Below are 16,839 nucleotides of genomic sequence, written 5' to 3' on the forward strand. Positions count from 1 at the left end.
TACTCAAGGCAAATGCTTTGTTATGCTCCGCAGTCAATGCGGCTCTCCACCGCTCTTTTTTGTATATATAGACTCCTAGCTCTCTCGCTCTCTCTCTCTCCTACTATCATCATCAACTAGACGCCTCAACTCCAACCACTGACGACTGACTCCAACGCACTGACGAATGACTTCAACGCACTGACGAAGGACTTCAACTGATTAAGAGTCTGACACTCAATGCAATGCCGCCATCAACAAGAGCTGGACAGACGGGAAGGGGTGATGATGATCAAATGACCACAAGCAATGGACAGGAGGAAGGATGGCTCACGCAGGTAGTCAGGATCCTCCAGCTGGCGAACCCGGCACTATCAGCAGAGGAAGCAATAGTACGGGCCATGGGTCTGGTCAACATTAGCAACCAAGCTCCACACGGGGAGACCGAAAAGATCCCCAAGGACGTATCGAGCTCCATTGCTCACATCAAGAAGCTCAGCGATAGCAATTGGCACACCTGGGAACCCACCTTTATCGACTGCCTCCAGAGAGTGCACAACGCGAAGGAAATCCTGTATGGTACCGTTGTACCCGGGAGCAAGGAATACGATGAAGACCTAGACAAGGCACTCGTGGGCCTCATCCACGCCTGCTGCGATAACAGCCTGGATAGCCGCATCGACACCTACACCGTCAGAGGGGTGGATGAAGAAGTTCAACTTGGTAGCACACTCTATGCCAAACTCAAGAAGGCACTAACACTAAACGACGCTGTAAAGCGAGCAGGACTGCAGGATCGTATCCACACAGTGCGCTTGCACAATCGAGACGTTGTCAGACTAGGCAAGGAACTTGATTCAATCTGGAACGATGCAGCACGCCTCGGAAAGCGTTTCGACGAGGACCTCAAGAAATCAACTCTCTACCACTGCACGGCTCAAGATTGGTTCTACGCCAACACCGTCGATGCACTGAAAATGGCCAGACCAGACTGCAAGTATGACGAAGCCTACCATGCACTGGCCAAGAAACAGCAGGATGGTGAGATCACTGGTCGTATTAGAGGAGCAGCAAGGGTCGCCACAAACACGGAACAGGGGAGTGCCAACCAGGCGGAGCAAGGACCCAGGGGGAGGCGCGATCCTCGCAATCCCTTGGCCCCTCCAAAGTGCTACACTTGCGGAGGACCAAATCACATTGCTCGAAATTGCACAAACGCACGAGGCACAAGCGAACCTGTCGCTCGTACAACACAAGAGGTGAACCACTAGGAACTCGGGTGCACCTTTCTAGCAGTCGACAGGGGCGAGCGATCAGCATGCGACACCTGGATCATCGATTCAGGTGCAACCCATCATATGGTAAATGATGAGAGAATGCTGCTCACCTCAACGAACAAGGTCGGCCAAATCAGTACGGCAGGGGACGAAAAGCTTCAGGTGAAGGCTATAGGAGATGCCTCCCTTCGGGTCGGTGAGGCCACCATCCAACTATTGGATGTGCTTTATGTACCGAAACTGAATGCTAACTTATTGTCCGTACAAGGCTTGATCGAGAATGGTGCACAAGTAATCTTTGATGAGTTTGGAACTACCATAAAGCAGAATGATGGTACCCAAGTACAATTCAAAAGGGACAGAAGACAGGGCCACTTCAAAGTGCGAGGACAAGCACTGGCTTTGGAACTGGAGGAAACACGAGATGGTGTCCCAGAGGACAACCAGAACACAGGAAAACTAGATAATGCCCCGGAGGGCAATAAGGACACGAAGCATCGAGACAGCTACCTATGGCATGAGAGGTTCGGACACCCAGGACGAGACAAAACAAGACAAATCCGGGCCCATTACCTAGGTACCGACGAGGAAATGGAACATGAGTCGAAGCACTGCAACGCGTGCAGTCAAGGAAAACAGACTCGAGCACGGATGAGCCAATCAGAGTCAGAAAGAATGGAGGCACCATTAGAGCTGGTACACGTAGACCTGATGACAGATTTCAAAGGACATGCCAACTACCACTATGCACTAGTTGCTGTGGACGACTTCTCCTCTCTGATCTACATGGAACCACTCTGCACAAAGAGTGCTGCACTCATGGCGCTGAGAAGGTGGATAGCCAGGATGGAACAGGCAACGGACAGGAAACTCAAAACACTCTGCAGCGACAATGGAGGAGAATGGTGCAGCATAGCAGCCGAAGACTGGCAAACTCAAGAGGGTTTTAAGTGGCAAAAGAGCGTCCCAGGGATCAGCGTCCAAAATGGACGGGCGGAGAGAGCAATCAGATCGGTCCAAGAAAAGATGCGCTCGATGCTGATTGGTCGAGCTTGCCCCAGAGAGTTGTGGCCGTACGCAATCACAGCAGCAGCACACGTGATGAACCTTACCCCGTCAGCCACCAAAACCATTCCCCACGAGGCCTTTTATGGAACCACCATGCACAAGCTGGCCCAGCAACTGCGAGTCTTCGGATGCTTGGCATGGGTTCATGTTCAACAGAAGGACCAGCAAGGCAAGCACGGAGCTAGAGCAAAGCCAGCCATCATGATTGGGTATGACGACGAACACAAAGCATGGAAGTTTTGCAACCCGGACCAGCCTGCGTCAATTCAATGGAGCAACTCAGCAATGTTCCATGAGGACAAAGGATGGAGTGATCGCCAACAAGAGGCAGTCAGGCCCGTGGTGACCGTGGAGGTCGAGGAGGAGGGTGTCACGCCAGCCATAGTAGAGGAGGAGACCAGATCAGAGGCCACAGTGGAGGATCTCCTACCAGCCGTAGACAGCACAGTGGGTGCCGCCAACACAGCAATACTGAACCTGGACCCAACACTTGGGGAAGCAATGAATGGTGAGGATGCCCAGCTCTGGAAGGAGGCAATATGAAAGGAGCTAGAAGGACTTGAGGCAATGGGGACTTGGGAGGTGGTGCACCAACCACCAGGAGTACCACTTGTGGACTCTAAGGTTGTGCTTCGGCTGAAGCTTGACACTGATGGTGTGTCATGGGCCTGGATGCTCAAGAAGCAGGAGGGTCACTGGTTCATATGGACGGAGCACAGGTATCGAAGACCTAGTCGATACCAGTAGAGAGCATGGTCGTAGTGCAGTCTCCATGGAGACCATGGACTCCTATGGATTCACATGCAAAGGAGCACTGAGCCCATATGCGAGGAGGACCAGGCACAGCCACGAGGAGGACCAAGCTCAAAGAGCAGGCGCAGCCACGAGGAGGACCAAGCTCAGATGGTTACCACTCAGGGGCTCGAGAGACAGGAAGTCGACACAGGTCATGAGGAGGAGGAGCAGTGTCGAAGGAGTCGACACAGGTCATGAGGAGGAGGAGCAGTGTCGAAGGAGTCGACACCACTCAAGAGGCACAGGGATGCCAAGCAGGAGAGGCCCCTGAGCAGTACTCGATGAAGAAGGTACTCTCTGGAGAGAGAGCAGGAGCAGCATCGCTGGCAATGCTGTGAAGAGGTATATAACCATGCTTTCTCATCATCATAGGTCGAGTGGATCCCCATCCACTCTACTCACCATAACTAGTTATCACTTCAGCATAAGTATACATTAGTTTCAGTCAGCATAGCAGCAATCTATCAAGGTTGCTCCTCATCGTAGTGTGTGTGTTGTATCACCACTACCTGACGTCCGAAGGCGCCCATAGCAGGTTAGCGGTCCGGATATAGATAGAACCGAAGGCAGTAGTCCACTGCGGTCCGGGGATCACTTCAAGCATCAAGTCAACACACTGGACACTCGTGTTGACGCCACCAACCTTATCACCAACACCATCAACCTCATTATCATCGACATCACCAATCTCATCATCAACACCATCAACCTCATCATCATCAACACTCACACCAGACCTTGGTGTCATCATAACATTGATATTGATCGTGCCGAGCTACCCCTGAACGGAGTGTCCACAGAGGTCAGCCGAAACCTACGATAGTATATACAACAAACGCCACCTGCTGTCACTGCACAACTTGATAGTCACTGAGTATCTCGAGACAATAGCTGTCGCACAGTTTGATAGTCACCGAGTATCTCGACAGACCGACCTGGGTTTCAGGCGCGAGACCCCTGACATGGTGTACCTGTTAAGCACAAAGCGCGACTGGTTGCAAGGGGCTTCACACAGAGAGAGGGGATCGACTACCAAGAAACCTTCTCTCCAGTAGCACCCCTCGGAGTGATCAGAGCCATCTTAGCACTAGCGGTGCAGAACAATTGGGAGGTACATGCTCTGGACATCACTATGGCTTACTTGAACTCCACGTTAAAGGAAGCAATCTACATGAAGCCGCCAGAAGGATCAGGAGTAGCACCCGGCAAAGTGTACAAGGTAGTCAAGGGCCTATATGGCCTAAAGCAGTCTGGGCGAGAATGGAATCAGGAGTTCGACAGGTCTTTGCGACGCATGGGATTCTTCCAGGTAGAGTGTGCTCCCTGCATCTACACCAAGGGACAGGGTGAAGATATGGCCATTGTGGTCATCTACGTCGATGATACATTAGTCATAGCACCACGGCTGGAAACGGTCCTAAAGGTTAAGAAGCAGATTGGTCAGAGATGGAAGATGGAAGATAGTGGTGAGGTCTCTCACTTCTTGGGCATCAAAATCAGTCGAGACTGTGCGATGCGCACCATGATGATTGGTCAGTCAGGGTACATCGACCAAGTGCTGGCAAAGCACCTGGACAAACGTACGAAGCCGACCATGGTTCCAATGCAGAGCATACCGGAGGGAACCCTTGTCGCAAGCGCAGCACAACAGAAGGAGTATCTGGTGATTGTTGGCAAGCTGCTCTGGGTTGCCAACAGCACCCGGCCCGATCTTAGTCTCACTGTGGGTGTTCTCGCTAGGCACATGCATGAACCATCGCAGGAGCATTATCAGGCAGCACAAAGGGTCTTACGCTACCTCGAAAGCACAAGGCAGGTTGGATTGGTTTATAGGGCAAGTGAGTCGCAAGAGCCACTGGTTGCACACAGCGATGCAAACTGGGCAAGCGATGCCACCATACAGAGAAGAAGCACATCAGGGTCAGTGGCGTTAGTGTACGGGAACCCAGTAGCCTGGAAGTCAGCGACACAAAAATGCATGTCATTGTCTGCTGTCGAGGCAGAGTTCATTGCAGCCACGGAAGCAACACATGAGGTGCTCTTCCTCAAGCAGCTGCTACGCTCAATTGGCATTGCCACAGGCACACCGACGGTCTACTCGGACAACACTGGTTGCATACAGGTTAGTAAGGACCCAGCACAGCACTGGAAGCTTAAGCACATCGACACCAAGTATCACTTCGTCCATAACAACGTACAAGAGGGAAGGGTGCAGATCAAGTACGTAGACACCACAAGAAACTTGGCAGACGTACTCACGAAGCCCATTGGGAGGCAGGCAATGCAGCAAGCAAGATCTGGGCTACACCTGCAAATACCGGCAGCAGTGTACAGAATGGGGTCCCCGAGCTATGCGACAGTGTTGAAGAACGGAGGTCACACCTTGAAGCAACAGCATAATGAACAGGGTACATATGCTGTTGAGGGGGGGAGTTGAAGTAGATAAAGCCGCACAAAGCATGGAGACAGTGAAGGTAGTGCTTACGGCTGAGTAAAAGGCCTGAACTTCTTAGCACGGACCACATGTGTCACAACCTACTCAAGGCAAATGCTTTGTTATGCTCCGCAGTCAATGCGGCTCTCCGCCGCTCTTTTTTGTATATATAGACTTCTAGCTCTCTCGCTCTCTCTCTCTCCTACTATCATCATCAACTAGACGCCTCAACTCCAACCACTGACGACTGACTCCAACGCACTGACGAATGACTTCAACGCACTGACGAAGGACTTCAACTCAGTGCTGTCAAAGCGTCGGAAGTGGGGTTTTTGTGATTCCTTCTTGGACACGCGGAAAAGCCTCCACTTTTCTTTCGTCACATCAGCCGGTCACCCGATGAGTTACTTTCCTTCTTATCGGCCCTGAGATGCTATCCTAGCTGATCTCACAGGATGGAAGACCTACAAGAGCCGCTAAGAACCGTCACGGCTAGTCACGTCACGTGACGTCGGAAGCTGCAGGTTGATGCACACCTAAGTTAGATTTCGTGCTGTTTCACTTAATCTTCCGATAAGGCTTTCGCTTTTCATCCTCCTCCCTCACCTCTCTCTCGAGCCCGATTGCACTTTGTGAAGAAGCCATCTCAAACCACACAAACTACACAGCAATCATGGCATCACGCAATCCGTCAAAGCGCCCCTTCAGCGATGAGGCCCAAAAGTATCCAAAGCTTTGCCCAGGCGGCGGTCTCTTGATAGCGTGGCAACTCAAAGGCAAGAAGGTCCTCATCGTTGGTGGAGGGCCCGTAGCAGCAGGTAAGTGCACCAAGCTCACATACCTTGGTTTTGGGAGCAAAAATCCTTACCTATATCCCTTCCTTACGCTTCACTTCTGCTGAAACGCTCGCAGGCCGACTCGTCAACGTCCTCGACGCGGACGCCATTCTCGACGTCATGTGTCCCTCCTCCGGCCTATGCGACGAAATGCGTTATCGCATCTACACCGAAAAGGTGGTCACCAACTACATCGATGGATCCTACGACCAAGCTCATCCCGAAATCCTCGACCGATACGACATGGTCCTTACCGCAATCGACGACGTCGAACTCTCCAAAAAGATCTGCTGTGAATGCAGATCGCGGCGTATCCCAGTCAACGTCGCAGACGTCCCGCCCGAATGTGACTTCTACTTTGGCTCCCTCATCCGCAACGGTCCTCTCCAAGTAATGGTCTCCACCGGTGGTCAAGGCCCCAAAATCGCCTCACAGACTCGTCAAAAAATCCAAGCAGCTATCCCAAAGAACGTCGGCCAGGCAATCACAAACGTCGGCAAACTCAGAGCGATGCTGAGAAAGCGCGCACCAAGTGCGGAAATTGGTGCTAGGAGGATGAGATGGATGATCGAGGTTTGTGACAAGTGGAATCTGGATGAGATCTGTACAATGACAGAGGGGGATATGAACAAGATTTTGGACGGGTGGGAGACAGGTTACGTGCCAAGTTACAAGGAGGTGAAAGGTGGATTGCCCTTCTTGCCATCAGATGTAAGGATGAAGAAGGCCTTGTTCGGAACATGTCCTGTGGTAGGCTACCCAAGTCCGTACTTGACAGGTTTTTCAGGTCTGCTGTTGGGCGCTGCAGTCTCGTCTGCAGTCTTCTTGGCAAGGGGTGTTCAACGCTCAACATAGTCCACCTGCACCATCACCATCTCTATACCACTTTCAATCCTACACACACGCCACACAGTCTGATCACAGTCTTGGCTGGTCTGAGCTCTTTTCAGGGACAGGTAACACTAGCGTACTTGGAAACGAAAACATACATTAAAGATATAGCGACCGACTCTACTCGTCATCATCCTCGTCCTCGCCATCGTCCTGCTCCTCATCATCTTCCTTTTCCTCCTCGCTGTCGTCATGACGCTTGCGACTCTTCTTACTGCCAGCTGCAGCTGACGAGCGAGCTGGACAAGAACCCTTAGGTGTCGACTTGCGGCTAGACTTGCTCGTCTTGGCCGAAGACTTGGCATACGCCGAAATGACATCTTGCGGGTCGATGCGGATAGCGTCAAAGAAAGCCTTCATGCCGTCGAATGCCTTTGTCGAGTCCAGGTCAAGACCGTCCAAACCTGCCTCGACCTGAGCAGCGTATGCCTTGACGAACGAACTCTCGAAGCGACCGATTGCGTTCTTCGAAACCGTATCCTCGACCGGGTTGAGCTCCTTGAGACCTGTGAGCAAGATAAGAACCTCTTGGACCTTGGCATCTTCGAGTTCCTCGGGGAGCAAGACCTTGCCAAGCAGTTGGCACATAACCTTGCGCCGATCCTTCTCATCGATAGTGTACATCGCCTTGATCAACTCGATGGCCACGTCGACATGAACCGTCTCGTCGCGCGTCCGACCAGGTCCCATCATAATCTTGTCCGGATCAGTCCAATCAAGAAGTTGAAGACCGACTTGAGTGGGCGTCACCATCTCCTGGTCCTCGTCCTTCTCCTCGTATACCTCAGTAAGCACTTGAAGCACCGAGATGAAGACGCGCTGCAGACGACGCTGGTTCCAGCTAGACGAGCCGCAATAGACCGGAAGGAAGTACGAGAGACACTGTCGCAGCTCTTGGTTCTCCATCGTCTCTGGAGACATGTAGATGAGCACTAGACTCTTGAGCGCCTCGTCGTCCTCAACCATTCCGGTCAACATCAACTTGGCCATTCCTTCACATGCTGCGCTCTGGACGGCAGGCTCGTCGTCCTCGAGCAAGCTAAGCAAGTAAGAGATGATTTGACGTTTGGCCATCTCTTCGCCCGCTGGGTTGCGCGAGCAAAGGTAGGGAATGGTGTGGTTGATCAGCAGATCAAAGACAGCCTGGACAGCACGCAGCTTGATGGTGCCTTCGGCTCGTTGAACTTGATCGATGAACAGAGGGAACGAGTCAAGCGCCAGCTTACGATCGAGCAGACAGCAGAGAGTAAGACACGTGAGACCCAGCTCGCGAACGGTTCCATCCTTTGATCGGACAGCAGGGGCGATGAGTTGAGGAATTAAACCGTGGAAGGCCGTGTTCTCCTGAAGGGCACCGACGACTCGCTCAAGCATGGCTCGGACGATGGTGAGGCGTCGGTGTTCGAGTGCAAGCGCGTTGGGTGCTGGCGGGGCAGAGTCTTTGTTCTTGATGGATTTGCGGGGAGCCTTACGAGCCAAGGGAGTGCCTTCGACGCTCATAGTATCGTCGGCCTCCCCATCGTCGAAGCCAGGCATCTCATCTTCGTCCTCGGCACCCAATACTTGGACAGTCTCAACAATAACGCGCATAAAGTCCTTCTGGCCGCTGGAGAGTTTGAGAAGCACATCGAGACAAGTAGGGACCAAGTCCTCGGGGAGCTGGACATCCGAGATCATGTCTCGCACAAGTCCAAACATCTTTCGTCGACCGATCTCATCGCCGTAGTCGGACGCAAGCGCGATACCAAGCAACTGAGAGACGACAAAGGTCTTGTTACGGATGACGAAGAGCGCAATCTCGAGCTCGTCCTCCGGTGCCAAGGCGCTGTTGGCCTTGGCGTTGTATTGCTCGATGAGCTCGACCAGCTCTACGTATTCCTTCTCGATGCGGAAGGCAAGGGCAGTGACCATGGGCAGACACTCTTCGAGGCGACGGTCGTTCTTGGTGCGCTTGAAGTAGTCGACAAAGACGCGGGCAAGGAAAGCGGTGGAGGGCGACAAGTTGGCCCAGAACTCATCGGCGTCAAAGGAGACTTGAGCGACAATGGCTGGGCGACTCTCGAAGATAGTGAGGAGCGCCGCTTCAATGTGCTTGGACGCTACGACGTCGAACTGGTTGAGGAAGACGACAAGGTCAGATCCGCAGGCATCGAACCACGAAGTGACGAGCTTCTGTGCGGCACGCTTGACGCTGGGCTCACGCTCGCCCATTCCGATGCGGATGACCTCGCCTGCTGCATCGATATCGAGACCAAGACGGGAAGGGCCTGCCTGAGCAGAATCAGCGCCTTGCAGAGCGTTGCTTTGTGCCTTCAACATCATTGCTAGACTGCCGAGGTAGACGCAACGGCGATTGATCGGGTCAATGTCTCGGAGACGTTCGAGCAGTAGAGAAGAGTTTTCATCGTTGGGAGTCAGGTTGAAAAGTGCAGCTCGACGCACCTCTGCGCTAGGATCGAAACGGAGCGTCTCGATAAGGGATTGCCGGATCTGCTCGGAGTCCTCGTCGTCGTCATCTTCGGTGGACTGGAGCTTGGTGAGTGCGATGACTGCTTGGACACGGACGGCTGATTCTTTGTCCTTGGCACGGTCGAGAAGGAACTTCTTCAATTTCTGGAAAAAGTCTTCATCGACAGCCTCGAGACCGTTGATGAGAAGGGCGATACAGCCACAACATCGCAGTCTGACGTTCTTGTTCTTGGAACCGAAGCCCTTGAGCAAATGCTTGAGCAGCAGCATGGTGAAGCGAGTTGCGGTGGTGTCCTCTTCATCTTCGTCTTCATCATCATCCTCCTCTGCTTCGCCGGCTGCTTTGCGTGCCTCAGCCTTGTCAGCGCGAGCTTGAAGACGGAATTGCTCCTGGGCATAGATGACATAGCCTGCGACAAACTTGCAAACACGGTCTGCGTTAGGTACACCCTTCTTGATGGGAAGGACGCGGTCAAGACAACCAAAGAAGACCTGATTGAAGACTTTCTCGCCGATGGGTCGTACGCGGCCATCCGAAGCAGGCTCGATGATGCTTGCGACTTTCTGGTGGATGCGGTGGAGAGAGACGATGTTTTTTCGGTGATTTGCGAGACTTTGCTGGGCTTGCTGAAAGTGAGGTGGGATCGAGGTGTGCAGGACTAGAAGCGCTGGATGTGTGATCTCTTGGCGCGGCTTCTCTACAGCTTCACGCGAAGCTCGGCCGCCCGATGATCTCGACAGAACGGCGACGGGCATGTTGGTGTCGCCGAGGGGGATAGCAGCGGATCGGCTAAGCTGCCAGTTGGAGTGTTAATTGAGTCGAAAGTAGCCGGGTCGGAAGCGGATCGCTCAGTACGGTGAGGAGGGAGGGTTACGCTCGAAAGATGGCGATCGTTTATGAGGGGGTTGCTCCCTGAACGACACGATGCGTAGCTACGAGAAGGCGATGGTGGTTGGAGTGTTGCTTTCGGCCCAAATAGCGATTGATCAAGCTCAGCGCACAATTGTCTGCCTCCGTCTTTGACTTTGCCCTTCGCTGTGCGGATGCCAAAAGGGTGGCAGCGAATGCTTTGTGTGTGTGTGTGTGTGTGTGTGCCTTTGTGACTTTGTGACTTTTACGACGCGTCCCAGCTTGAAAGCCTTCGGCATGCCCAAGCGTGCGTGTGTGTGTTGGTCTGACCAAAATTGTGCTGGAGCGTGTCGAGACCAAAGGACGTCACGTGCCTCCACTTTTTAGGGAATTTGTCCATTTTTTTGCTGCGAAGCATGCATGCTTTCTCTACGGAATCGCAATCTTCTCGGACACCTTCGAGCCATAGCTTCTCATCATCAACAGCATCTACAACAGCATCACGTCTACGTCTCTCACGGTACACGAAGCCTGTTATGGCGCCACACCTCCTTTCACGGTCGCAGGGCGACTTCTTCCTCAGAGGTCTCACAGCGGATCCACCACAACGATCCGACGGGCGCCATCTTCTCGCCTTTCGCTCTCTTCAGATCGACACCGGCATCGCTGCGCAAGCGAACGGCTCTTCACAGATCACACTAGGAGGCACAGAAATTTTCTGCGGTATCAAAGCAGAAGTCAGGAGCTTCGGTGATGACAGCGACGACGAGGACGAAGAGGCCGAGTTCCAAACGCAGGATGACCAAGAGCTCGCTTCAGAGAGCAGGAAGACAGGGAGGATCAAGTGCTCGGTTGACTAGTGAGTGTTCCAAACCCATATCACATAACGTTGCTGTTTCATACTATCAAGTGACAACAGCCGCTGACCTTGCATTGCCCCCTTTCACACCTCTACTGCAGCTCTCGATCACTAGTGCATTCCTTTGACAACAAGCTGCTAGATGCACTGTCAATATCACTATCTTCCATGGTCAATGCCGCCTTCTCGCCGAGATCATGTCCCTTGCCATTACATCAGCTACTCATCATTGCCAACGAAAAGTACTGGACAATATACATCGACCTTCTCGTCAACTCCCTCTCCGGCGGTAACCTGTTCGATGCAGCTTTTGCGTCTATATTTGCCGCATTCTACGACACACGCGTCCCTGCCACTCGTGGTGTCGCTTTTGAAGCACCAGCAACACTCGACCAAGAAGGCAACGCTGTCCAAGGCGCTTTTTACAACTCGACAGGTGATCTCGATCAGATGGGTATCAAAGGTTTGCTCAAGAAGAAACCCAAGAACACTGCATCTGGCTCACAACGTAAAGGTGCGGGTTCGTCTTCCAAAGTCGTCGACTTCGAGCTTGAGCACAGTGGAGAGGACGGTGCAGCACTAGATGGCCGACACGACTTGCCGCTTTGCATCACAGTCAACATCTTGCCCAACAGCTATCTGCTCGATGCGGATGTGGACGAGGAGGCATGTGTTGGCTCACGAGTACAGGTGCTCGCAACACGCTCATCGAAGGTGCTTTCGGTACGAACCGAAGGCACAGAAGAGATCTCGTTCAAGCGTGTCAGCGAGGCCATTCGCATAGGAAGTCTCCAAGCTGCAAGGATGGCCGATGCACTCTTGAACCAGCTTGCAAGATCCAGTGGGCTTGACGAGGAAGAGGATGCAGATGAGGCCATCCAAGACGAACAAGTTCAAGCTTCAGCGCCGGGTTCGATGGAAGTAGACGCATGAAACCCATTCTGGTCGTGACTGATCGAGCTTACCATTGAGTGCAATTACTGCAAGAGACGCAAGCCACTCTAGACCGCGACTTCCACTGGCAAGCGACATCGAGCTGGGGTAGTCGATGCCGACTCCGCCTTTTCAGTAGCGTCTCTGCATACCGTCTTACAGACGCTCTACCACTTCTCACATTTGTCTACAGCATCTTTGTACTTCTAACGTTAGCATAGAAAACACATCATCTTGACCCAACAGACCTTGCTTGAGCTGTCTCGGGCGTGTTCCCAAGCCACCTGTTTAGAACGAAAAGGATCCTTGCAGAGAGACCAGGCTATGTGGCTTGATACAACCAAACCCTATCGACAATACAGTCTTGCACTGAAGTGGCCATCACTTTTGAGCTGATCCGCGCACGGGCCACCGAATCGAGGATATGATGTGGCTGCTTCAGGCAGTTCGATCTTCACGGCAAGGTTTGAGTCCAGCACGCGATTGCTCGACGTTGCTTGAACAGGCTTTCATTTGGTACGTTGGGTCATGTCGTTCCCGATTTTCTGACACTCAAGGCCACCGCAACCGAACGGAGAAGCCCGGGCGCATATTGGTACCTACCTGCAAAGGCAGACCGCCTATTCCTGCTGACCAGGGAGAGACTTTGTCGCTTCATCGCTGCTCTGCACAATTGTCAAATTGGTTACCATTCATCTCTGAAATTTAATTTGGATAAAATGATGGCGCTAAAAAGCTGACTGCAACGCACGTAGCATCTCCCTTGACCGAGCGCTTCAGCCCGCTGTCTTGCAGAGCCCACATGTGCACGCAGAGCCTTGGCAACTCTATAGTGTACAGAGATGGAAGGCAAGGGATTCTGGGAGGCTGTAGGGGGAAAGCGGAGTCTGCCGAAGGTGGCTGATCATTCTGTGAGCCGGTGTGAGCCAGTGGCGCGTGGGCTCTTTTTGACAGTTGAGAGTCGAGAATTGCAACCAGCCAGCCAGCTGGCTCGTGCGAAAAAGTATGCGCAGCCAAGACGAAGCTCAAGCTCTCAAAGCTCTCGGCAACGTCATTTTCTGAAATTGCTTTTGCTTGCTCGCTTGCACTTACTCTCTCTCTCTTCCTCGTGTCATGCGCTCTCAGTTGGCCCGACCACGAGACACACTCACGCTCCTTTCTGTAACTCTGCTCAGTTTTCAGACGGCACTTGCGATTAAGCGCAAGAGAGCAAAGTATATACAGATAGCATCCTAGCCCTCCAACCTTCTCTTCTGCCTTTATCCAACTCGACATCAAGATGGCTTCGTTCTTTGCCAAAGCGAGGGAACGTGCCGAAGCGGCTGCTCAGCAGTTGCAAGCTCATCATGCCGCTTCCTCCGCCAACAAGATAGGTGATGCTTCGGGTGCCGGCGAAACATCGTCGACCACCACCTCCTCAGGAACTGGCTCCGGCTTCACCTACACTGGCTCCGTTCCTCATCTGCTTCGACACGGCATTGCATCCGTAGATCCTCGCTACGAATCTACTCGCCAGTTCCATCTTCTCAGCCAAGCCATCAAGGGATTCAACATCGACCACGAGGCCGCTGGTCGAGAGGCCAAGAGTCTTGCCAAGGCCACCTTCACCTGGGGTCAGCATCATCTGCCGGAGAAACGTGATGACAGCGTCGGGGATGAGGTGTTGGTAGATGTCACCGACCGTCTTGCCTACGTATGGCACGAAATCGGCCAGCTTGAAACCGCTCACAGCCAACGATCCGAGCAGGCACGCAGCCGTCTCAAGCAATTCGAAAAGAGCGAAATGGAGCTTGGCATCCGCAGAGCCAACCGCAGCAAACTCAAGAAGGAACTGCACGCTCTCGTTCCCGAACGTGCTATTGCTTCTGGAAGCGCGCGAGCTCAGGAGGCCGAAGGTCGCCTCCAGAATCTCATCAACGACGACCAGGCGGACGAAGAGTATCTCAGTCACGTCAAGCGTGAAAGTTTCAAGGAAGGCTATGCTGCCATGTTCGACAGTCTCATCGAGTTTGGCGAGAAGATGACCCTCGTTGCTCGTTACGGCAAGCTGCTCACCACCGTCATCCCCACAGACAAGTCGTCCTTCCCTGCCTCAGTCAAGACTCGTGGCGAGAGCATCCCGCTTTGGGATGGCGCTTCCAAGACTGCCGAGGTTCATGCAGCTCTTGCTGCTGCTCTTGCTGGCTTCAAGCTGGATCTTTCACTCCCTACTTTGCCCTCCAACCCAGCACTTTCGTCAACTGCAAATATCGGTCGTGCCGAGACGGTATCATACGGCGTCTCTCACCGCGCTGAGTTTCAGGAGGATCAAACGGCCCAGACCGGCCAAGCGTCTCAGGCAATTCCTCCCACGCCTGCCGCTGTAGCCACCCCACCATCGCCTCGACGTAGCAGCATCTCGTCGGATCGAGGAGATCGTCTTCAGCCTGATGCAGCTGGCAGCGGATCCAACCAGAAGCTGAATTTGAGTCCATCGACCTTGCCAGCTCCATTGCTGCCGCCTCGACCTCAACGCAGTCCCTCAGCCGGAACTTCCGACACGCTGCGATCGCCAATCGCTAATCCGTTTGCTGACCTTAGTTCCGCGGCTGCAGCAGGAGGCAGCGCTGTAGCCCAAGACGAGGAGGCTGCCGGGCCCCCTGGCCCTACTGTCGCCGAAACGGGCGTCATTCCTACAGGCCCTGGCGGCCCCAAGTCGGGTACTCTTCGTCCTCGTAGATCTTCGGCCAGCCAGCGCTCTGCATCCATCTCGGCAGGTGCTGTCGCCTACCTCGGTCCAACTGGCACCTACAGCCACCAAGCTGCACTCAAGGTGTTCGGCGAGGCAGGCACCAACCTCATCCCAATGCAGAGCATCACCGGTGCTATCGACTTTGTGCGCCGAGGCACACCAGGCAACGCCAAGATCGCGATCGTGCCTGTCGAGAACAGCACCTTTGGTCCAGTCCGCGAAACCTTTGACAACCTCTTGGGCATCAGCAATGGCGATCGTCACGCCTTCAAGCCTTCCGATGGCACTCGAGTGCACGTCGTTGGTGAAGCATGTCTCAACATCGACCATGTCTTGCTCTGCGGGCCCAAGACGTACCATCACCTGTTGTACTTGCAAGGTGACACGGATGCGAATGCACCGATCCGAGACGACACACTGTCCAACATCACCAACGTCATTTCTCACGAGCAAGCGCTGGGCCAATGCTCGCACTATCTCACACGATACCTGCCTCAAGCCAAGAAGAAGGCTGTCGAGTCGACAGCTGCAGCCGCAGTCACCGCTCTGGAGTTCGAGAACGGCACCGCACCTGGCATGCCGTCCACATCGATCAGCCATGCTTACGAATCGCTTGGCTTCTCATCCCACTCGCTCATCGCAGCTGTTGGTGCAGAGGCTGCAGCAACCGCTGTTGGCGTGAGAGTCCTGCGCTCTAAAATCCAAGACGTCAACGACAACCGCACACGTTTCCTGGTGCTAGCGAGTGAGCCGCTTCAGGGCTTGCTGGCCATCAACGCGCTCCCTTCGTCGCTGTCGTGGCTGTATAGCTCGTCAGCTCCGGCAGGCATGACGGGTCGTTGTTTGATCAGCGTCAATGACGCACTTACTTCGGACCTGTCGTCGGAGGCGGGCAACTACCTCGATAGCCCCAGTGTGCTCGACAGGCTGGTTTCAGAGCTTCGCAAGCTGGACGACATCTCGATCCGCAAGGTCGATCGTCGACCCGCATCTATCACGGCGACCGCAGTCGCAGGCAGCATCTGGAGGGGTAGCTACGTATTTGAGCTTCAATACTCTACCGCATCAGCCAGAAGTGCTGAAGCCAAGATCCGACAGCTGGTCACTGATCTTTCGGTAGGAAGCTCTGCCAGTACCACTATGAGTGCTGCAGCTCCTATCAGCTACCTCGGCAGCTGGTTAGTCGATGGCGCCACTCTGCGCGGTGAGCCGATGAAGGGCGCGGATGTGGGTGCTGGGTCACTGCCAGTCTCTGGAAGCTCGTACACGCCGGGTCACAGTGCAGCGACGCAGTTCCCTGCCTCGTCCAGCTCGAACGTGGCACACAGCTCAGCAGATCCATACGTGCACTTGACAGAGAGGGAGCGAAAGGAAATGGAAGCTAGGCAGGAAGATGCCGAGGTGCAGAGACACGCGGACCAAGCACGATTGCAACGACAGCCGCAGCAGGCAGAGCTGTACGGCACTGAGATCCAGTCATCTGGCTCGGCCGCCGGTCGAACGCAGCCACTTGCGGGTGTGCAGGAGAGTGCCGCTGAAGCACCATCGAACGAGGAAGATCAGTTACCCGCCTATCAGCCGCTGGATCCATCTTCTCGAAGCTAAGGAATCCATTGTGTCATTATTATTGTTAGTTTCAGCCCACGTTGTCCGATGCCCAATACCACTCATCTTTCTGGCGATCCGTGTTGTCGACTGCCTGTTCCGTGCGCGAATG

The 16,839-nt window shown here is 53.8% G+C and overlaps 6 protein-coding genes across 6 annotated transcripts; 5 read left to right on the forward strand and 1 right to left on the reverse strand.

The window, feature by feature from the left end:
- Positions 1–224: 224 nt before the first annotated feature.
- Positions 225–2,867, forward strand: UHO2_01363 (uncharacterized protein; the record flags this gene model as incomplete). Its single annotated transcript, XM_041553830.1, has 2 exons — positions 225–1,224; positions 1,276–2,867. 2 exons carry the CDS (start codon positions 225–227, stop codon positions 2,865–2,867), a joined length of 2,592 nt encoding a protein of 863 aa, XP_041409764.1.
- Positions 2,868–4,251: 1,384 nt separating this feature from the next.
- UHO2_01364 (uncharacterized protein) lies at positions 4,252–5,556 on the forward strand (the record flags this gene model as incomplete). The annotated part of the gene is made up of 1 exon (XM_041553831.1): positions 4,252–5,556. One exon carries the CDS (start codon positions 4,252–4,254, stop codon positions 5,554–5,556), a length of 1,305 nt encoding a protein of 434 aa, XP_041409765.1.
- Positions 5,557–6,226: 670 nt separating this feature from the next.
- On the forward strand, positions 6,227–7,244 carry UHO2_01365 (uncharacterized protein; the record flags this gene model as incomplete). The annotated part of the gene is made up of 2 exons (XM_041553832.1): positions 6,227–6,371; positions 6,466–7,244. The coding sequence occupies 2 exons, from the start codon at positions 6,227–6,229 to the stop codon at positions 7,242–7,244; spliced, it is 924 nt and encodes a 307-aa protein (XP_041409766.1).
- Positions 7,245–7,400: 156 nt separating this feature from the next.
- On the reverse strand, positions 7,401–10,505 carry UHO2_01366 (uncharacterized protein; the record flags this gene model as incomplete). Its single annotated transcript, XM_041553833.1, has 1 exon — positions 7,401–10,505. One exon carries the CDS (start codon positions 10,503–10,505, stop codon positions 7,401–7,403), a length of 3,105 nt encoding a protein of 1,034 aa, XP_041409767.1.
- A 630-nt stretch (positions 10,506–11,135) lies between these two features.
- On the forward strand, positions 11,136–12,391 carry UHO2_01367 (uncharacterized protein; the record flags this gene model as incomplete). Its single annotated transcript, XM_041553834.1, has 2 exons — positions 11,136–11,458; positions 11,560–12,391. The coding sequence occupies 2 exons, from the start codon at positions 11,136–11,138 to the stop codon at positions 12,389–12,391; spliced, it is 1,155 nt and encodes a 384-aa protein (XP_041409768.1).
- A 1,279-nt stretch (positions 12,392–13,670) lies between these two features.
- Positions 13,671–16,727, forward strand: UHO2_01368 (uncharacterized protein; the record flags this gene model as incomplete). Its single annotated transcript, XM_041553835.1, has 1 exon — positions 13,671–16,727. The coding sequence occupies one exon, from the start codon at positions 13,671–13,673 to the stop codon at positions 16,725–16,727; it is 3,057 nt and encodes a 1,018-aa protein (XP_041409769.1).
- Between the last annotated feature and the right edge of the window lie 112 nt (positions 16,728–16,839).

This window comes from Ustilago hordei, assembly GCF_900519145.1.
Source record: "Ustilago hordei strain Uho2 genome assembly, contig: UHO2_contig_02, whole genome shotgun sequence".
Classification (NCBI taxonomy): domain Eukaryota; kingdom Fungi; phylum Basidiomycota; class Ustilaginomycetes; order Ustilaginales; family Ustilaginaceae; genus Ustilago; species Ustilago hordei.